Below are 23,540 nucleotides of genomic sequence, written 5' to 3'. Positions count from 1 at the left end.
GTGGATTATCTTGAGGAACCAGGAGTTTTTCAGATGTGTTCTTTTGGCACTTTGAGCACCACAAGCTGAGTGCCATCTAGTTCCATTATATTTGAGAGAGGGCAGTCATCTCTACGGCCGATATCTCCAACATTCGGCAACTCACACCAAAACAGTCTACAGTAGATTAACAAGTAGTGCCACAGATAAGAGGAAAAGTATGTATTTTTGACTTGGTGGTGAACTGTCCCTTTAAACAAAGAAACAGCACATATCAGGAGAGCAACATACACATTTGCTCAAATTAAACAACAACAACAACTTTCCTTTGCTGCTGTCCCACGTGAACATGTTCAGTCACTATTAAAATACGTACCAAGGGGCGACCATTCTTTTACAAACTCATATAAGGGTTTTTGTGATACATTGGATAACTTTTTGTAATGAAGAATTGATAGTCATCTATCATACCACGGTGGTAAAGTAGGTGGATGTACACCAAGTCAAGAATCAATGATTGAAAGGCATGCAATGACACTTGGCAATTTTGCTTATTATGTAGACATAGAGCTTACATCAAGAATACAGAGTTTTGGATTCACTGTTGTTTTAATGCCAGGAATTTTCTTGATCTTTATTTGAATTGAGGACCAAAACATTAAATTAACATAAAATCATCATATTTACTACGTATATCAGGAGTCGCATGCAGTTTAATGATTATCATATATTGTGTTTGGTGTGATTTGTCCGATCTTGTAAGGCTTTTTTGGCATTGTTCAAAACTTTGCGCTCGGTCTGGTCATATATAGACGAACACCAAAGTCCTTTTCCCAGCTATGATTAATATTAATTAGGGGTGTAACGGTACACAAAAATCACGGTTCGGTACGTACCTCGGTACACAAGTCACGGTTCGTTTTTTTTCAGTACAGTAGTGAAAAAAATAGACAACTATTAAATATCTTTTACTTATTGGTAACCTTATTAAAACATACCACCACAACAGTTAACTCTTTTTACACAGTTTTTGAATGAAACAAATATATATAAAATCCTGCTTTTTCACATTGTTTGAATGAAAATAGAAATATAAAAGTGAAAAATAAAATCCTGCTGTTTTTTTAACACATTTTTTGAATGAAAAATATAAATATACATTTCTGCTTTAACAGTTTTACTCAATTAAAATAAAAAGTATAGTGCAGCTGGTCAGCTTTAAAGCCTGCTCAGATTCAGTTTTACTAGGAACTTACTTAGCTTTCCCACTTTGTTAAAGTGCAGTAAACAAAACATGCTTATATCTAAAGTGCAGCTTAAACAATTTTACTCAACTCCAATGGCGTTGGTTATTTCTTTAGCGCGATGGTCAGGGAAACGCTCTTTCTTTTTAAACGACGACGATATCGTAGTTTGCACCAGATTGCTTTTTCTAGTCGTGCCGGTTAACGTTCAAACTCGGGTGGTGTTGCTTTAGATGCGTTAGCATGTTAGACGAGTTTCCAAGTACATACCCGACCGCTGTTCTGCGGTCGGACTTAAGGTTTGCGGGTGGGTCTTCAGGTTCGTCAGGCTCACTTGCCATGTTGTCAAAATGCGAGAATGCGCTGCACAAAGTGAAAGCGGGGATTTACGGTCGGACTCGGTCCGTCACTCAATTATGTCCGTCGGGGAACTAGATATTTTAAATGTTTCAGCTTGCAAAAACGGAATTAAAATAAAACAAAATAAAATAAAATAATATCCTGCGCCCAATAATTTGGTATAGGGTCGTGCCGAACCGAAAGTCGCGTACCGAACGGTTCGACACAAATACATGTACCGTTACGGCCCTAATATTAATTGGTCTTGTCATTCGGAAACAACTCTATATGTACTGTTTTTCGTCATCACTTTCTCTCTGAGTGTTGCTGCTTTCATAATAAGTCTATCAAGAATACTCTGCCACCTTTATAATATAGAGTAGAGTTCAAATGACTCCTGATTTGGAGGTAATGCTAAAATTGCGTTCAGGCAAGATAAAACTCCTCTTGTAGTTGCTGAAAAGACTTTATTGCATCGCCCAGATATATAGCATGAATTTTTGTGATGCCAGCAGCTGTTCAATCTCTAAACCCCACATCTGTTCAAGTAGGCATATATTCAAAGTCAAGCATATTGGCGATATGTGCTACAAATTAATATTGGCTTACTCCACAGTATTTATATATGCTGTTCAAGGACTTGCACATGTTTCTAACTTTTAAATTGTCTTTCATCTTACAGTAGCTTGGAACTTTATGGAACATAGAAAAGGAAGATCTAACACTGATACATCATCTAGATAAGAATCTGAAAGTGAAGGCTGCTGCGGGGGCCTCAATAAATTGGAGGGAAGATGCAGGCAAATGCTAAAAACAACAAACAAATTATTATTATTATGTATATTACAATAAAATATGTAGTCATATGAAATATTGAAAAATGTTATTTGCCAAGCCTATCTTTCTAATTGCCTGCCAGTCAAATATTCATTCATCACGTCATAAGCTGTCAGTGTTGACTGGTAACGGTCTGCACCTGAGAAGAAGCTGCTGTGCTTCTGAAATTTAGCGAGCTAGCTTGCAGCCAGCTGACAAAGCTCAGCTCTAATTTATTTTTTTATGACATTAGTAGTAGTAGTAGTAATAGTAGTAGTAGTAGTAGTATTTATTAATTATACTTTAATAAAAGAAAGAAAATATATGAAAAGTTGTTCTGTTATTGCTTCTTACATTTGCTGCAGTACTGTCAATGGGTGTTCGAAGACATTTTGTGAAGGGGGGCTCCTGGCCATAAGCTAATGCTATTTGGGAAGCCTTGGCGTGGAAACATTTTGGAATCCCTGATCTCGACCTATACTTTCCAAATCTGAAAAAGGTGTTCACAGGCAGCTGGGGCCAGATGTAAATGATCTGTGCACACAATCACCACGTATGCTCCATTTCCTACTCATAAAGTGGTATTTATAATATAAAGGAAGAACATACTTCAGACCTGGGGCCAGATGCATAAAACTCTGTGAAGATTCACAACTAAATCTGTAGGCAGCACAGTCAGAAATATTCATACACATTCTATTCGTCAGACTTCTAAAGCTCTGCGTACATGTTTTATAAATCTCAATAATAATAATTGTGGTCAATATGAGCACTGTGAGCGAATCATTGATCCTCTTTCTGGCATTTAATAATTGTGACTGAGGTATCAGTGCTGATGATGGTTTACAGTTACATGTGATAAATGAATGGTACAGATACTACAAATAGCCACAGCTGTGCGTAATGACAGCTGCGCTGTTGGAGAACCTCGCTGATTTGACACAGCCAGTAAAACTGCACGTCTTCTTTGCTGTTCTACTCATTGACAGGTTTGATGAGAGGTGGAGCAGACAAATGTATCAATATGCTAACAGATGTTAAATGGTGTTTCCACATCCATTCATAGCTACTTGTGGGAGTGGAAATGAGGCTCCTGCTCGTGTGACCAGTTCCACAATGCTCTATAACTTATATTCAAACTCCTCCTCATTATATCACTTGCAGCTATCTCATCTAAAACCGTGTGTACGCCTGGTCTGAGGTCTGTGTGAGGTGTACACATTCTTACTGCACACTCTTCTTTTAGAACTATAAGTTTACGTGTGGGAAAAGGCGTATGTATGGTATTTGTGCGTACACGTGGTCTGTACATCTGGCTGCAGCTATTACTGGCACCTTGAAGATACAAAGGGCCAAATTCTCTCTCTCTCTGTTTCTGTCTGTCTCTGTGACAGTTTGTCCATCTTTGGCAGTCTTTCTAGCTCAGTCGAGCTCAATGCTGGTTATATGTTTTCATCGTTGTGTTTCTGCTTCTAACAGCTTGTGCTGTTGGTACTGGTGTCTGTATTTTTTGGGTGTTTTGCATATTCATTACACAGTGACTATTTTTGTGTTGTTTGTAAGATTTTGTGTCTCTGACTTGGTCCCCTGACTTTAATATGGAAACAGACAACTTTTCAACTTTTACCCCCTTAGTGTTTCCAAGTGGGATTATTGTTGGCACTGCTGGCACAAAGACAACCGGATCGTTTTCCTCAGAGTCTACCAGCTACCACAGTTTCCACAGTTACTTCGGTTGTTCCACCCGCCGCCATTTCCACTACTGGGGATAGAACTTACACTGATACTCTTTGGTAACTGGGGATAGCTACAGATAGCTACCAGGGAAAACAAAAGTGCATAGCGAAAGCAACCAATCTAAACACTAATGGTGTTGTTATTCTATAGCCATTACACTGAGCAATCATTTACTTCATAAAGACAAGTTAAAGCAAAAAACATTTCTATCTCCACCTTTAAGTCAGTCAGATATTCAGTCACTCTGCTGAGTTTATCTCTATTCTGTCATCTGCCACTTTCCTTGATCACTTAAATGATGTTTCCATTTAGCCACACACAGTGTAGTTGTTCTATTTTAGACAACTAACCAGGAATTAAATTGAGATTTGAGCACAACTCAAGAGTGCTACCTGTTGATCAAAAGGCAAGCTCATTTCTGCACTGCTGTGCTGAGACTGTAGAAAATCGATTCCACACTTGCGAAATCATTTGTCAACATAGACATTTATTATATATTGGCTTGTAGAATAAGGGACCTCAGAGAGAGAAACTCACAACAATAAGTTGACTCTAATGGACACAACTGGGGTTACTCTGTATTTTTCTTATTGGCAACAAATCCCATGGAAAGACCAAAATTTGACTGGGTCAAAATAAACTACACTGTGTGTGCATTCATGGTAATGATGGAACATGTCACCCAGTGCAACAGTGTGGCACACTGATGTGTTTTTAATGGAGCTCTATGGCACAGGGGAACAAGATATATCAGGTTTTGATACACACACAGTACTTGTTAGTTGATGCATTCATTTTTGTTTTTGGTCAGGGTGATACAGAACATAACTGTTAGCATTATTGCCTAACAGCACTCATGTCTGAGCAGGTATAAGTCAAGTACAAGTTTTTTATTGTCATGTGCACAACTACAGTGAAGTGGTTATTGGCAATGTTCTCAGGCTTTCTCCTACAATGTTCATATAATATAAAATATAGGCCTAAAGGAAATTAGATAAGTAAAATACAGAATATAACACTCTGGTAGAAAGGTGATAACACCTCTCTCTAGTGATAACACAACTAATAAACTGTAATGTAGATAGGTTCTGCAGTAGTGTAGTAAATGTATGTGTAAAAAGAACTTCAAATCGTTGCCTGGGCTATTAAATCACTGAATCCAACAGGCTTATATTTGTGACAGGCGTCAGCAAAGATCTGAAATACAATGGAATTGCTCATGTAAACCAGTATGAATATTACTTGTAAAAAAAAATGGTTTCAAATAACATATAGCCTATATTCTGAATCATTAATTTGATCTAGCTCCATCAGACAGCACATCAGAGAGAAGAGGTATGACACTCCTTATACGACACATTATGACACAATACCACTTTATCCTGGTAAAACAATACTCACAACTTGGATTAATTTTCATGAGAAACCCATTTGATTCTTTTGATCAGTGGACTTTTATGGACTAAAGAAATAACTTACTGGGTAATCGAGGAATGGACACATATTCTGACTTTATGACCGCTTCAGAGGCAGGGAGTCACCACATTTTTTTTTCTTCCATCTCCTTTACTATGCTGGTAAATCTGAATGACTTATTCTCTGGTGCTCGTGGTTGTGTTGCAATGTGTTGCATTTCTATACTGACTAAATTTTAAATGTTTATACGTGAATGCATGATCGAAGCAGTTAACGTTAGCTCAGGTAGCTAGCCAGCAACCTGGTTTATACATCCAAAGAGCTTCTATAAAAATGAACTGCTTGGCAACCAGACCAGTGACTAATTGAGACAGGCCTTTATTCGTCAAAATGTGTAGCCACACTTGGCTAGTAAAAAGGACTGGGCGTTTCATTGGAATTAGACGTTAAATTGAAGTTTTACAGTAGTTATGGATGGTTAAGTAGCTTGTAAACAGGTAGTAAAGCGTCAGTGATGAGCTTGAGAACTCAAGAGTTCAAGAACACTTATGGCCTGTGCTATGGAGCTGTCCCTGAGCCTGGTGTCGGGGACCGATTACTGCAGTACCAGTCGCTGATGGCAGCAGGCAGGGCAGCTTGTGGCTGGGTTGATTGAGGTCTATGGTCATCCTGTTGACTTTCTCCCTGTAGTGCTGGGTATAGAGTTCCTCCATGGATGGCAGCTCCGTCCTGGTGATGTGCTGAGCAATATGCACCACCCTCTGTAGAGCCTTACAGTTAAGGGCGGTACAACTGCCATACGACGTGGTGATGCAGTGGTGGTCCACTTGTAGAAGTTGCAGAGTATCCTGGAGTTCATGTTGAGCCTCCTCAGCCAGCAGAGGGAAAAGAGATGTTGTGTCACTGTCCTTGTGATGGTGTCTGTTTGGTGAGAACAGGTCAGGTCCCGTGTGAAACCTGAGGAACCTAAGCTGTTGACTCTCTCCACTGCAGTGGGGGCATGTCCTTCTACCTGTCACTTCCTGTAGTCCAGTAACACCTCCTTAGTTTTGCTGACATTGAGATGGAGGTTGTTGTCCTGGCATCAACATGTCAGGGCTTTGACCTACTCTCTGTAGGCCATCTTGTCGCCCTCAGTGATCAGGCGATGACAGTTGTGTTGTCAGCAAACTTAATGATGGTGTTGCAACTGTGGGTGGCCACGCAGTCACATGTGAACAAGGAATACAGGAGGGGGCTGAGCACGCAGCCCTGAGGGGCTCCGTTGCTGAGAGTCAGGTTAGAGGATGTGGTGGTGCCTATGTGCACTGCCTGAGGTCTGCCTGACAGGAAGCTCAGGATCCAGTCACAGAGGGCGGTTTTTAGTCCCAGGTGTCTGAGTTTGATGAAGAGCTTAGTAGGGCACAGTGGTGTTGAATGCTGAACTACAGTCTATGAACAGCATTCTCACATATGTGCTCCTCCAATCCACGTGGGAGAGGGCAGTGTGGAGGGCGAGGGTGATGGTTTCGACTGTAGATTATGGGGTGACTTAGCAGGTAAGGCAGGTTGTGTCTCTGACTGACAAAGCAGTTCAGAATTGTAAACTACACCAAATATCATCACGTCACTCAGTCATCTTACCTGCCCACTGGAAGAATCATGGTCACACCATGAGCAGAAAAAAACAGAGCAGCAAGGATAAAGAGCTCATTGCAAATATTTTAGCTATATGTAATGTTATGTAATGATAGGAAAGTATACTGTTGCAAAATACATTCTCTAGAAAATAATTTGACTTGACTTTATTCTGAAGTTTTCAACAGCATCTCATGGCCTTCAGCACTGGGTGGAGTTTTCTCAGTTTGTTATGGGACTGTGGATGTTGAAACTTTCCATTATTCATTATTCATACATTATACAGTATTATATGATCCTGAAAGTGTTTAGAATAATTCACCATTTAAACATTTACAGCTCTATAACTGAGCACCACCAATTAAAGGAATAGTTCACCCCCCAAATGACCATTTGAAGATTAATTACTTACCCCGTGTTACAGTGAATTCAGAAAGAAAACTTTGTTTTTCTTGGGTGTGTTCACAGCTAACAAAGCATCCAAAAATGGAGAAAATTCTTGATGAATTGAAGTAAATGGGGTCCACATTTAACAACAGTAAAACTATATCAAAACATCCATTAACAAACTCTGACACAACTCATTGAGTATAATCCAAGACTCATTTAACTGGTCATATGCTCAGTGCTTCCCAAACACATGCATTTCTGGTAAAACCTGACCATTTAAAACACTTCCGCATAATCAGGCATGGATGAGTAGCGCGCCTGTGTGTTTATGTGAAAGCGTTTTTAATAGTCAGATTTTAATGAAATTGCATGTGTTTGGGAAGTACTGAGCATAATACTGGGTAAATAAGACTTGCATTATACTGCTAAGTTGTGTGAGACTTTGTAAACTGATGTTTTAATATAGTTTTTTTTTTTTTTTACCAAACTCGTTTTCTATGACTTCAATTCATCACAAGTTTTCTCCACTTTTGGATTCTTCTTTCACTGTGGAGGCATGCAAGAAAAGCATTTTTTTCCTGAATTCAGAATAACACAGGGTGAATAATTGATATAAAAATGATCATTTGGGGGGTGAGGATTATTTTAAGACTGTGTGATATGCTCCAAAACATTGGAACAAGTGAGTTGGTTGTCCTTGAGTTTAGATAGATTTGTTAGCTAAGCCTCTGTTCTGCTATGTAGTTCGTAGGTGCTCAGACCAGCACATAAGCAGTGTGGCTACATGTAAACATCTTTAAAGAATAAACTTAAAGCCTAAAAGATTCTTGGCTTTGCTGTTATGATGAATGGATTTATATTCTACCTTTCGGGACAGAGCCCTTAACAGGTGGTCTTTTATTCATCCATTCACACACACTCCCACACCAGAGGTGGCGGAGCTGCCATGCAAGGTGCTGGCCTGCTCATCCAGAGTAACTTGGGATTCAGTGTCTTGCTCAAGGACACTTTGACACGTGGACCGCTGCTCTCATGTGCACAAAGAATGAGTGAAACATGTATTGATCACCACTAAAGTGTATCTGCACTATCAGACGGGTGACTGAAAGCTGAAACACGTCTGGTACACTGCAGAGAAAATAGAGCCCCTGCTACATGTCAGAACTGAGGACCTTGTGGTAAAAGTTGCTTTGGTTACTGATGATTGTGTGTCTATTTATGTTTGTCTGTCTGTCATGTAGGATGAGTTCCATCCGTTCATTGAGGCTCTGCTGCCCCAGGTCCGTGCCTTTGCCTACACATGGTTCAACCTCCAGGCCAGGAAAAGGAAGTACTTCAAAAAACATGAGAAAAGGATGACTAAAGAAGAAGAGAGAGCTGTCAAAGACGAACTGCTGGGGGAGAAGGCAGAGGTGGGATGGTAGAAATAAACCTTTTTTTCCCCATACATAAATAACACATTATTCAGTGCATTAACTCACTCCTTTTACATTATTTTGTTCTCAGGTGAAACAGAAGTGGGCCAGCCGTCTTTTGGCCAAGTTAAGAAAGGACATTAGACCTGAATGCAGAGAAGACTTTGTCCTGTCAATCACTGGGAAGAAAGCTGCATGTTGTGTCCTGTCAAATCCTGACCAGAAAGGCAAAATGAGACGCATAGACTGTCTACGACAAGCTGACAAGGTAAACTAAACAGTACATGTTCAGTTAGAGTAGTTTGTTTGCACCGGCAGTACTGGATGATAAGTAAATGTTGATGACAGAAAAACAAAATGTATTACATTGAAAAAAGCATATGGCCTGCAGTAGAATGTTAAGGGAGCTAAATGTTAGGTCTACATTCTCCTGTGAGATTGAGATTAAAAATGGTTGCATCATCATTGTTTCATCTACAAGATGTTTTTGTGTCATCATGAGACATAAAGGTACACTTTCCCAAACGCAGTTATGTCTACCAAAGCCCTGAGAGGCAAGTGAGAAAAAAGTTGTAGTGATCCATTTTCTAGGTCTGATCTAGAAATCTGATCTTTTTTCATTACTTGAGAACGGGTGAAAACAAGGTTTTTTCCAAGGCAATTCCTTTCTGTCCATCTTTGAAACAGAAAAACAGTTTTTAAATTCAGAACAAAAGTTTTTTGAGTTTTTTTCTAAGTTTTCTTTTCATCTGTGAAAGAAGGTAAAAAAACATCTGTTTCACAGATAAAAAAAGAAAGTAACGTAGAAAAATTATCCTAATAAATAGTAAAGTTTTTCAGATTTTTCTTAAAGCATCTTAAGGCTTCAGTACATGTTGCTGTATCTGGGCTTTTTTCGTCAGCATTTCCCATCAAACAGTCAGTCATTAGGAGCGATATGTGAGGAGAAGCACAATAATTACTGATTATTTCTCCATAGATCATTTCTTATTAACCAACTGCAGCTTCTTCCTTCACATTATTTGGCCTCCGAAATGAAAGCAAAGCTTCAATTAAGTCAAATGGGTCATATAAAACCAGTAACAGTTAAATGGAATTCAAGTTCAGCACCATGAGGTGGCAACTAATACTTGTTGAATTTAAATGAAACAGGACACACTTAATCGTAACTTTTACAAAGACATTTATAGCTTTGTCTGCAGTTATGGTGTGTGTATGGAAAGCAGTGGACTTTAATCATTTATGATACTGATCAATGGTGATGTGTGTCTTGATGTTAAACTGTGAGGCCAATGTGTTGACGATTTGCACACACAAAAATGATGCGAGCACTAGGGCTGCCACTAACGATTATTTTCATTGTCGACTAATTTGTCGATTATTTCTTCGATTAGTCGACTAATCATTTCATCGAAAAATGTGTTAAAATGTTGAAAAATGTCGGTCTGTCTCGCCCAAACCTCAAAATTACGTCATCTAATGTCTTGTTTCATACTCACGCCAAAGGNNGACTAATCATTTCATCGAAAAATGTGTTAAAATGTTGAAAAATGCCGGTCTGTCTCGCCCAAACCTCAAAATTACGTCATCTAATGTCTTGTTTCATACTCACGCCAAAGGAATTTAGTTCACTGTCACGGGAGAGTGTGTAAAGCTGCCAATATCTGAATGTAAGAAGCTGCAGTAAGAGTATTTTGGGGCACTTTTATAGTACTTTTCTATGAAAAATGACTCAAACCGATTAGTCGACTACTAAAATAGTCACCGATTATTTTAATAGTCGATTAGTCATCGATTAGTCGACTAATCGTCACAGCCCTAGCGAGCACCATTTCCCACACATAAACTGGTGTATATATAAAAAAAGAATGTGTCACCTCCTCTGTGTCTGAAATGAAAGGGGATCTTGTCTGAAAGTAAAACATGGTATATCAGTACACTCAGCTTGGCTTGACTTGCATTCGTGTTGTTTCTGTGATTAATGATTGTGTTTTGTCTTGTCCAAGGTGTGGAGGTTGGACCTGGTGATGGTCATCTTGTTTAAAGGAATCCCATTGGAAAGCACAGATGGAGAGCGGCTGGTGAAGGGCGGCCAGTGCTCCAATCCAGTCCTCTGTGTCCAGCCTCGACACATCTCTGTCTCTGTCAAAGAGCTTGACCTCTACCTCGCTTACTATGTACAAGAGAGAGGTATGTAACAACACACTCTTTCAAGGCTGTGCAATATTAAGAGTGTCTTTTGTATTTTGTCCTTTATTTGTGAATCGAGAGCCAGTATGAACAATGCAATTGTCAGGCTTAGAATTAGCTTTAAATATAAAGCACATATCCAATATTTGCAGAAAATGTCTAAATATGAAATAAATATTCGGTAATATTGGATAATGTCACAGTAAAGGCCACCTGCTGCCTTGACATTAGAGTGGATTTATTGTGAGCCACATGCAGGTAGTAGAATGGTGTCACTTTTACACATTAGTATTAGTCAAAGCTTTCAGCTGAATGGAGCAGAACAGAAAACCAGTGACAGAGCAGATAAGATGTGTTTGCAGGAGAACACAGTGGCGGTTGATCATGTCCTTTGTTTCCATAGAAAAAAATGTAAAGTATTGCTGACTTGGTTGGTCTTACTGTGTTTGATGGTGTAGATGAGAGTATTGTGCCTAGTTACTAAATACCTGTGATGTTTTCTGAGCATGAGCATGCACAGGTTTCAGACTCATCTTTATTAAAGATAAAATAGTCTAACAGTACTGTAAGCTGAAGTAGTGCATGTACATGTTGTACAGATACACGCAGTATGTAGTGAAGAGTCAATTTTTCATGAGTGAAGTGAGAGACACTTTCCTCTTGTTAAAAAAAGGTTAGATGGATGGATGGCAGTGAAGCGTTTGTCTCCATCATACTTTTCGTTGATTGACTCTTCTAATTTCATCAACATTACACGTAATAGCTACATATAATTCCTCTCTCTTTCACACACTGTGTGGTAGACTGTAAGTGTATGTGTGTGTGTCAACAGTGTGAGTGTTGATGTGGGTTCCCACGCTATTTTTAGCTCGGCTGCATCTCTCAGAAACAGTGATGGAAGACCTAGATCTGATTCTCTAACCAGGCTAACTGTGAGGAAGCTAACACCGGAAGAAAAGCAAGTAGAAGCTGTGCTGTTTGTGAGAAAACAGCGTAAATACACTATAAATATATACTATCACCATTTCCTGCATCACCACACCACATCACACCTGTGCTCAGTGAAATTCTGCCCCCTCTTTGTCTTACGATGATATTGGGAAAGTCTTTTTACTTTTTATTTATCTTATGTATGTCATTTGAAATCCATGTGATTTAATGCCTTATATATTTATGACCTAAGATATGAGAAAAGGATCTTAACTTCAGTAAGTAAAGTTTTGGTGTTTAGATGTGTAATAAACAGTCTGGCAGAGTTCCCAACAGAAATGCCAGCAAAGCATTTTGGTGATTTGAAAGTGAAAAGACGGGACAGACCCAGCCATCCGATAACGCTGTGGTGGTGTGTGCTGTCCTGTTTGCACTGACCACACTGCTGTCACATTATCTGTGTTACTGCTGAGAAACTGGGGATCTGTAGCAGGGGCGATTCTAGGATCAGAGGTTTAGGGGTGCTGAGCACCCAGAGAGCTGCCCGGCCAGGCAAGATAAATTTCACTGTTTTGTACATTTTAACGCAGTTTCATTCCCACATTTGTGAAACAAAAGCTTTTTGGGAAAGTCTGTGACTAAACCATCAAATCTGTTAAAGGTTATTTAAATGCTGAGCCACAGCAAAAGAGGAATGGATTGGAATCATAAAAGAAACATATCGTAACCCTAATTTCTGGGGGAAGACAACTCATTTTGATACAGCAGCTCCTCAACATACACATAAACAGTATGTATGTTTCTGGAGTAAACCAGCCCCCTATAGTGAGTACCAAAAATACCAAAAATACTACATTCTAGATAGATAGACCATTTGATCTTACACTCTTACCTGAACCTGGCTTTTTTTTTTTTTTTTTCTCTCGAAAAAACAGTCAGTCTGTCTGTACGCACACACACACACACACACACACACACACACACACACAATAGGAGTTAAAATGTTAATGGGCATCCAGTCAGTTAGCTAGTCAGTAGCACCTTGGCTGCTGTATTTTTGTTGTTAAAATATTACGTTTCAACCAAGTACTGTATGGTTTTGACACTTTTCTAGCTTGTTAAAAAAGGACATACAGTAAAAAAAAAAAAAAAAAAAATCTCTCAAATTTTAGGGGTGCTGGGATTCAATTTAGGGGTGCTTCAGCACCCCCAAAAATGGGCTAGAAACACCTATGATCTGTAGGCTAAAACCAGAAGCTGTTGGAGAAGTTCAAATTGTCTATGGAGGGTTTTACAAAGGTGATTAAACCAGCATCTACCTGGTTTGCTTTTGTAAAATATGATGTCACCATGCCTTATTTTCACCACTCTTTAACACTGTACTGTACACTTACTGTACCTTCAGCACGATCAGCAGCTTGGCTTTGAGTTTGTCTACGCTTACAACAGAGAGGACTTCCATGACAGCTCTCTTTCTCCCTCCTCTTTTTCCTCTCCTTAATCTTAAGTCTTGCCTTCATTTCTCTGACTTCTCGCCTCTGCTCTCCCTTACGCTCTCATTTTCCCAAACAAACTCTCCCCATCATCTGACCTCTCTTTTCCTCTTCCAACTTTTCCATGTGGAACAAAAAAGGCAAAAGATATGTATGACACTTTTCAGAGTGAGGGGGGAGGTGTGTGTGTAGGGGGATCCCTGTCTGTGGTGTCAGATGTCGGTCTGGTCGACCACTAACTACTGGTCCATGACCTTTGACCTCCTCCCAGTGGATGCTGTGACTGGTTGTGCTCTAGTGTTCACAGACAGATGATGTTGTCTGCTTCTGGTGCTGTGCCTTCGCATTAATAATGTTGATCCATACCTGAATACGCCTGCATCATCATCTACATGACTGGAGATTGGTGATGCTGAGAAATACCTTTGCCTAGCTACTTACCAACTGCTACTCCCATTAAATACCAGTTCACTTTTGGATTGTGGTACAGTTGTTTTTTACATCTGCTTCAAACCGTACCCAAGTACACATGAACTGTACTTTGAGAGCTGGTTCGTCAATCTGTGCTTGGGTCTGGCACATGAATTTGTGTTTCCTAGGATAGCGAAGGCATTAACTACCCAACTCTGTCTTCCTCTGCCTCTGATTGGCTTACCCTGACATTCTCACCCTAATCCTAACCAATCTCATTCATCTCGCTTAAACCCTAGCAATTCAACCAATGCAACCAATGAATGCAACGAGTACTAGCCAGTCAGAGGGAGAGGCAGGCGGTTTGTGCTTTCAGTATTCTAGGAAACACAAATTTGTATCCGGTACATACCGTTCACACTAATCAAATGAACTGGAGGTCAAGTGTACTCTGATGTGGGTCAGGGTCCCTTTTATGCAAGCCTCCTCAGTCTCTTTTCCAGGGTCCTTGCTGCTTACATGTGATGTCATAATAATGTCATCCACTACTCCAGTCTCCCTCTCAGAGGGTCCTGTCTTTGGGCTTTGCCAGCAGAGATCTCAAGGTTTTGAATGGTTTGTGGTGAGTGCTGACTCCTTGTGATTTACAGACTACAGCTAGATGTTCTGACAGCCCAGCCATGCAAGAGAGCCTTACTATGATACTTCTGGTGGTCCCTGTTGAATTTTAATGGTTTACAGGAATTGACAGTTACTATTGGTAAATAGCATCACTAGCAAAATGTGAAAGCATTCCCCAGATTGAGCTTTTGGTGGTTCGTCTTACTATATTTGCATTTCTTTCAGCGCTGTTTCTGCAGTTTTTGTGGCTTCCTCTTGAATGCATTTTGCTTCTGGTCTGGCACCAGTTTTGTTGCCTTTTTACAAAGTCCCAACCTTACATGCGTGCTGTGCCCAGGAACCTCCAAAACATAGTAAAATAAAAAGAAGAGAAAATACAGGCAGTGTCAGGGTCTCTTCAGATAAATACACCACCACACTGGTGGCTCATAAGTGATGATTTAAAGGAATGAATTTTGTATGAATCTATGTTGTTTTTTTCTGCACAGTATAAACTGCCTGTTCGAGTCTGCAGGAAAGGTGGAGTTCTCATCATCCACTCCTTGTGTCTGTAAGCCCCTCTATCTCTCCTCATCACTGATAAAATGTTGTGCTCTGTGCAAGAGGTTTCTCATCGCTCATCTTTTATGTTGTCAGTGGTGGTTAGAGTTCAGTTTGAGATACTGGGTTTCCTGTACACTGGTTTTTATGCTCATATCAGTGTTTGCAGGTATCTCAAAACAGTTTTACATTTCTTCTTGCTTACTGGTGAGCCTAGTGTGTGGATTGAGCATAAAAGTTTGTTCTTGAGGGCCTGTGATGACACCTGAGGTGGACCTTAGAGCTCATATTATCTCATTACACGTACTGTTCAAAATATATTTGGATTATTGCATCCATTTGTTTGACATCAACAAGCTGATACATTTCATTACTTTGGGGATCAAACAAGGTTATACCTACAATGTGAAGATTTATCCAGCTTGATTTTCTGTCATTTGCATTTTTGATCAATTAGCCTATAAACACTAGGTTATGGATTTAAACACTCTGATAATCCCCCTTGTTTTAAAGCTTGCTGTAGTCCTGTCAGTCTGATATACTGGTTGTGTCATTGCCTGAGGAAGAAGGGCAGTTACAGAAACTAGAGAGAAAGTATTACACATTATACACTGTGGTTATTGAATCAAGGGCATTTGAGGATAAATTCTCCATTCCACATCACAGGAGCAAAAACAAGAGGAAAGGCAGCGGAGCACATGACAGGAGGAGTGCACAAAAAAGGAGGAGAAGAAGGAGTTGAAATATAACAGAGGGAAGGAGGCATAAGGATACCTTTTAAGAGGTTTCAAGGAAATGTTTGACGTTTGATGAAGTTTGCCTGATCTTAGTAGAGAAGAATGGAGAACTAGTCATACTGCAGATGGGGCAAGGTTTAGTGTAGTGTAACTCTTATTCAGACTGCTTTATAGTTTAACTGAACATCCATTACTCAGTTTGACATGTCTTCTTTTGGCTGCATTGGACTCAGGACACAAACCACAGTGCCAAAGTCCACCAACCACCTCCCCTACAGTTTCCGTGTGGTACAAAAATGTTGCACTTTTTTTTGGCTGGAAATCACATTGCCAGTGAATAAATCCATAAAGCCATTAAATTTCTTCAAAAATGTGGCATAAACCATTTAGTAGATGATAATTGAGTTTTAAAAGGGGACAGTATGCTTGATTATCACTTTCTCAGATACTTTAGCATATTGTATAATTGCTTGGATTTAACAAGATTTAATATTTAAACTTTTGTTAGCAGCTGCTAGAAGCTGCAATATTCATCATATCATGCAATATGGAAATGTTGGATAGAGGAAAACAATATACGTGCAATTTTCCCTGTAAGACTCATAATTAATCCAAAAGGGTTCCTCCTTTGGGGAGCATGAATGTGCTCAGGAAATGCCATGGCCGTCTGCACATTAGATTATGAGATATTTTGGTCAGAAGGTGGTGAAAGAAGAAAGCTGATGAAATGTTTAAGGATGCATTGTTTATGGAGAAGAAGAGATTTATGCTGTTCCTGAGGCTTTATGAGTACTTTATAAAAGTACAGGCACATCCATCTGGTAGGTGTTGAGATACTTTAAGTCTGCATCAAAGTGGTGAACTGACTGACAGACATTTCCACCCTTAAGGCCAACTTAACTGGCCCTGTAGCTAAAGAATGTCCTGATGGTGGTGCTATAGAAAGACCAGGGGATAGACAAAGACATCAGGATTCATCAAAATGGGAACAGGAGTATCCCATGATGAAGTTTAGCCCCAACCACATGGCTTAACAAAAGGTCAGAGATTCACTGGGAAATGGGAATCATCCACACTGAGCCACAAGTATTCACACCAAATCTGAAATAACATGTGGAGAATTTCTAAGAAGCTACTTTCTGTCATGATGAGTGGCTCTAACAGATTCTCAAAGTGCTGTGGATGGTTTTGAATCATACTCAGAGCTGCTGCTAGCTGAGAACTTCTGAACTGAGTTCTTCTTTCCCATTGGTCAGTTGAAACCATTTGTATAAATATGTTTAATGCAGCTACGAGCTGAGTCCAAAAACAACTGAAAGAACGCAGTGTTCACATCTGGTTTTTATATTGTGGCTTCAGGAGCTGTAGGAGTCTCATTCACTAACACAATGAAGCAGCAGTTTGATGGGACGGAACAGAGCGGATACAACAGCACCAGTGACTAGTGACACCACTTCTCTGCAGCAGTAAATAAAATAACTACTGACTGCAGAATAAACATGATCAACAGCCAGCCAGGGGAAGAGTGGAGGTTTCTCAGCAGGGTGTATTGAGGGCCAGCTCTGACTCACAGTGGTATCACAGTGTCAGGGCTGTGGTTTTAGTATTGTGCTTGTAGAGACAGCTGTAACTCAGCAACACACACTCTCAAAGAGTGCTCTAAAAGTCATAGTGTTTCTAACGGCACTAATGCGGTAAACTCAAAATGTGCAGACAAGTCTTTTTTTCACAACACAGTAGTAGTAATTTATATCAGTTGTTATTCCAAAAGGAATGGACCTAATAAAGAATATTTAACAAGGCATCAAATTAAAAGTAAAACCAAAGGAAAAGAGAAAATATAAACTGAAAAGGTGTTGGCTGAAGCTTAAGCTTGTTATATCTGCCCTTTTTACTGAGCATATTCTCATGAGTAGCTTATTCACTACTAGGGTTAGGTTATACAAAACAATATAACACAAAAAAAACAAAGAAACAACAACAAAGCAAAACCAATATAACCAGAAACAATAGCAAAATTACAAAACATTTTATGCACAATAATAACCAAACCCCAGTTTTATATTTGTTTACCACCTTATGTTGAAACTTTTTTTATTTACAAAGTCAACTACACTGTTTTTTTCTTCGTAAAACTGCTTTTTTGTGTGCTTTTACCGGTTTAAATCACAGGGTCTGTTTGTTTAGGAAAGGTGGGGACCTCTGTGGATAATTTGACTCCCTGTAAAAACCTCCTGAACGTCAGAGAAAAAAGATGAGCACACATTAGCCAGCACTGGGCTAGCAGCCTGTCTGTGACAAGCCAAACACCATCACTGATTTGTAAATTGAAACTGCTTTATTCAGTGTTTTTACCGGTTTAAATCAGCAGGTCCATTTGTATTAGAGAGGAAGAGACCTCTGCGGTTAATTCGGCTCCCAATAAAAACCTCCTTAACAATAAACACTGAGGGATCACTAACCAGGAGTTCATGCTTGGCACACGAGAAAAGATTCAGCTGGTTGCAATCTGCAGTCCACGCTGCTGGATGCCACCAAATCTTACACACTGCTCCTTTAACATTAACTAGATCACAAAATTTTAAAGCATGTAATTCAATTATAAAAGCATTGGTTCATAATAATTCAGTGGATTTACATTTCTTATGGTTTTCTTGTGGAGCATGATTGTTTCCGTTCCCCCACGCAGTAGGTAATGTATGGAACTCTGAGAACACAATTCAGTATACACGATATCTTTAGTTTTATTGCTTTTTTTTTTTTTGGACGATTTTGTTTTTACATTATTTATGTGTGGTTTCCAATGGGCTTGTGTGGTATCAAGGTATTATGGTATACCAGGGCATTTAGAAATCCTTAAGGTTTGATTACAAAACAGTCAAATACATACAGATCAAATAGTCAAATACAGATGCTCTTTTTTCTACTAAACTGATATGGACATGCTGTATTGAAGTGATGTAGTGCACAGTTGGTGCCACCAGAGGTCAGTCTCTACTGGTGCAACAAGCAGCTGAGCTGAGAAAGATGGCGACTGCGAGTGGTGAGGATGATGTTACAGAACTGGGAAAAAGAAAATGCCTCTGCCCATGTTTGGGAGTATTGCCACATACTGAATAACTTTATCTAGAGATGAGTTCATTGAGCTACAATCTGTTCCTTATTCAATGGGCCATAAGTATTTAAACCCAGCAAGAATTTGCTAAAAAGGCTAATGGTATATTAGAAACACAGCATTGTAGGCTAGACAACGACGTACATGCTACAATGACTTCTATCACAGTAGTATTTTTTTTTTTTTTACCACAGATACCAACATATACAATATATACCCTGGTAAAATGTCAGGAAGGTATGAAGATATGAAAAACTAGGCCAAGTTTCCAACATAATTTATGATCAGTTATCACACCCAGAAATTTATTTGCACTCATTCTATTTCATCATCATTTATCATAATTTTTACTCATTTATCGATTTCCAAATGTTATAAAATTTGTTTCAATTAAATTATAGTATTATAGTAATTTATTAATATCAAACCATTTCTTCAAGACATTAAATTACAGCAATAAAATAATTATAATAACAGTAATGTTATTGTTGGTAACAGTCAGCATGTGATGTGAATCAACTACTTGACCTGAAAGCACACTGGAGACATTGCTGGATTGTACATCTCCAAAAACTGAATAAAGGCTTGTCGCATGTTTAGTTTGTGGATTGTAGGCCAGATCTCAAATACTTTTCACTTTTGTGGAATACAAAGTTGCAGTATTTTCTGTTGATGTGTTTAAAAAAAAATTCATGTGGCTGGGCAGCCTGATTTTACACAAGTAGAGCTACACAAATACTTTCCAGTGTTAAAAATGACTGCAACTCAAGTTTTGCTAGAACAACAGTGTAATCTTGCACAGCTACAACTGAATGGAGTACTTAGATACGAGACCTTACTGAACCAACAGTGTAATGATGATTGGCTCTGGATTTGAAACAGTGTTCACACACATTCCCTGAACACTTGCTCGTGTCATTCTGTAATTCAGTGATTACAGTAAACTTGATGCTTGACTCATGACAGTCTGCACATATTGTATCTGCAGGATTTGCAAATCTGAGATTTGTGCTGTTGTAAGCGTGGTTGGTGGTTCAAGTACTTGTTTTGCAATCTGTTGACACAACTACTCACACATTAGTCATGTACTGGTGCATTTGATTTGGTTTAGATCAACAGGCTTTTCTCACTGGAGACCTTATAACGTGATACAACTGAAACTAGTCACATTAATGATGACTTTTGTTCCATTCAAGTGTCCCAGTAAGAAACCAGTGAGCCAGCCTGCTCATAACCTGGAACACATTACTGAAAGTAGCCATTACTAATGTTTTTACAAAAGTTAGTTACAGCTGTGTGACAAGTCAAAATGTCCACCATGAAAATGAGTCACAGTAGTAAAATGTATTAGTATGCCCTGCCCTCTACTGGCATAAAACGTGTGCAACACTTCATTAGCGGGACAGAACCTGAAGGATACGAAGACCAGACAATGTCAGACAAGATCCCCAAACACCAAAAACACCAGTGATTGATTCTTCATCAGCTTGGTCTCTATCATCTCGAAGCCGCCACTGCCTGCTGCTGCACTGTCACTGTTACCACTCCTTAACCAACCAACCAGTTGCTATCTGGCTGTGTTGTAGAAACAGTGTTTAATGATTTTCAAAGGCTCCAGATGGACTCAAACTGGTACACTGTGGTCCTTTGGTACACATCCTAGACCATGATACACCTGAATGCCCCATGAGACAGCGATGATACCAAAGTATGTTTCAGACAAACTGGTTAGAATTGTAACCAGCTAAGAGAAACCCTGATGGATTGGGGACAGTGGTTGGATCCAGAGAAAGAGTTCATCACCCTTGCTTGCCTGTTCACATCAATCAGCTGGTAACTGACTTCTTTCTCAACAATGACCAGGGTTGGACTAGGGGTTATTATTTTCCCTCACTGTCCCGGTCATCGCTGCTTAATCTCTTCCTCATCACAGATGGCCGATAGCTCCTGCACCTCGAAGTCTTGCCACATCTCCATGTTGCTCAAATGGTAGCTTTAGCAGAAAACGTTCCTGCTGCCACTATACCATTACTTGCTCCACTGAACTGTGACAGTTACGTCATGACTGTGCATCCTCCATTTGCAACCAGTGACATCATTTGTCCTGTCCTGGTTGATAGCCACCCCGGTGGTGTGTGATTCACATTGATGTTAACCCCTGTCAAACCCTTGTCTGACCCACCTTTCATCCTAGGTTGCAAACTCTTTCGAACACAAAATCAATGCTGGTTGAGCCCGCGGTGTGATGGGGGTATATGTCTTGTTAACACTGTCCTGATTTATTAATAAATAATCAAACCTCTCTCTTCTCTCTCCAGAGGCAGAGCAGAGCAGCAGTCCCAGTCGTACAGGAGTGGGTTCTGATCAGGAGGACAGTCGAACCGCCACCATGGGTAGTGTAAAGGATCTTCTATAATAGGATCATATTCTGATTACATAAGAAGATGCACTTTGTTTCACATTACTGTGTGATGTACATGCACATGCACAAGGTTGAACATTTTTGCCTGTGCGTAAGCCATTTACTGTTAATTGTCTTTATCGGTTTCTTCAATAATACGAACAAATGCAATAAATACCTATTACATAAATGGGCCATCAACTTGGTTTGATGTGATGGATGAAATGAATACCAAGTCCCTAAGGATATTCAAACCATTTAGCATCATTGTATGGCAAATTGTATGATTGGACATCTAATGATACACACACACACACACACACACACACACACACACTCAGCATTAGTGTCTAAATGCTGTGTGTTTGTTTCTACAGATGGTCCAGAGTTCCAGGAGAGTTTTGTGACATCAGGAGTTTTCAGTGTCACTGAGCTGGTCCAGGTCTCAAGAAGTAAGTCCAGTTTACCATTAGCTTTAGCCTTTACCCAACCTACTACCACCACTGATTGTAACGCCAACCCTTTATTTATGAGTTTCAGATACATTTAGCGTGTCAGGTGATATATGTGTAGAGTTGGCCAGGTGAGCATTGACAGCACAGCTCTATGTTACATCAGATTTGTAAAATATAAGTTTCCCAGTCATACTAAGTACTCAGATGATGATGTGAACATTTTCAAGTCAGAAACTGGTTACTGACATTTGACATGAACATTGCTCAACATTCATGGATTATTTTGGAGGGAAATTGCTCCTTGGACCTGTCGAGGGAAAGAGTACAGTGATATGCATAAACACAAATTTGGCACAACGTCAGCTGTGTTGTTCCCCCATCTCAGTGAATGTAAATTGAATACACAGTGAGGAAGATGGGCTTGCACCAAACAAAAATGTTATTGCAACCAAATCATTGTTACCATGGTGTTTTTGACAGTTTGAAATTGAAAGCCAAGTGAAGTCCTTGATTTCTGACTGCTCATTTGTGGGATTTGTCTGCTGCATACTAAAGTAAACTAATCAGATGTGTCTTAGTGTTTTACATCTGAATGTGATCATCTGGGGTATCAGCCTTTGTCTGCCTGCTGCTCTGAACTGTAAGATGCACCGCTCCCTGCTGCTCTACAACCCGTATATTTGTCATCAGGATAATGAACAACTGATCTGCTTCACACTTTTACAATAAGGGAGAAAAGAAAGAAAACGCCATGCAGCTTATTAGGATGTCTGATGAGCATTATGTGTTATGTGACAGTTTCAATTAACTTAGCTCAATGATAGAAGCACAAATACTGAGAGTCTGATATTCAATATTTTCAATAGTTCATATGTGTGTGTGTGTGTGTGTGTGTGTGTGTGCGTGTGTGCGTGTGTGTATGTGTAGCTCCAGTAGTCACAGGAGTGGGACCCAGTTTCTCTATGGGGGAGCTCCAGGGTCATCTGGCCTACGACCTCAACCAGTCTGTCAACCAGCCAGTCAGCCTCAGACGATCACTGGCCAGCACCTCATCCAGCGGGTAATCACACACACAACTACCTTGTACTAACGTTTACCATCAGAACATCAGAAGGTACATAACCGGCTTTGTTAATTAATCCTAACCCTTTCCCAGTTCCAAGTTTAAAAATTATGACTGTCAGCCCTTACCATGACTATTAAGCTTAGTTACACCCAAGACCCTTGAACATCCTTTTAAGGAAGTTAGGCCAGCCAAAATCTCCTAATCTGGCAAAGAAATTCTCTCACTGTGTCCCATTATAAGGATTCCATTCCTTCAAAGTCTGTGTTTTTAAACCAAATATGACATGACAATTGACAAGGATGTCCCTATCCAAAGGTTCCACAAACGCAGCTTTGTTTTTTCCAAAATAGGGAAGACATTATTGATGTGTCGTTTACAGTCTTCACAATCTCAAACCCATTGTGTCCCAATCACTAAGGAGTGGTAATGCAAATCCTCAACAGTGTGCAGGCAGCATCCTAACAGGGAGGATACCCTGAAATAAGACAAAGGTGGTGGTTGGTTGTTTGGTTGGATGATGGATGGATGGATGGATGGATGGATGGGGTTCACTTGGAATCAATTCAGCTGAACAAAGATGGGGTTTTTTGTTAAGGATAAGTGTTAAGATTAGACCTACGAAGGAGAT

The 23,540-nt window shown here is 39.7% G+C and overlaps 1 protein-coding gene across 4 annotated transcripts in view; it reads left to right on the top strand.

Moving 5' to 3' along the window:
• Positions 1 to 23,540, top strand: part of nfic (nuclear factor I/C) — a 53,929-nt gene that overhangs the window by 5,610 nt on the left and 24,779 nt on the right. For all 4 annotated transcript variants that reach the window (XM_050054561.1, XM_050054564.1, XM_050054563.1 and 1 more), the window contains exons 2-7: positions 8,780 to 8,950; positions 9,045 to 9,221; positions 10,960 to 11,143; positions 21,309 to 21,383; positions 21,769 to 21,843; positions 22,774 to 22,906. In XM_050054561.1, coding sequence (XP_049910518.1) covers positions 8,780 to 8,950; positions 9,045 to 9,221; positions 10,960 to 11,143; positions 21,309 to 21,383; positions 21,769 to 21,843; positions 22,774 to 22,906 — 815 coding nt within the window. The remainder of the gene's footprint in view (positions 1 to 8,779; positions 8,951 to 9,044; positions 9,222 to 10,959; positions 11,144 to 21,308; positions 21,384 to 21,768; positions 21,844 to 22,773; positions 22,907 to 23,540) is intronic.

This window comes from Epinephelus moara, chromosome 10, assembly GCF_006386435.1.
Source record: "Epinephelus moara isolate mb chromosome 10, YSFRI_EMoa_1.0, whole genome shotgun sequence".
In the NCBI taxonomy this organism is placed as follows: domain Eukaryota; kingdom Metazoa; phylum Chordata; class Actinopteri; order Perciformes; family Serranidae; genus Epinephelus; species Epinephelus moara.
Note: the sequence above shows the minus strand (reverse complement) of the source record. Positions and strands in the feature narration are given on the sequence as shown.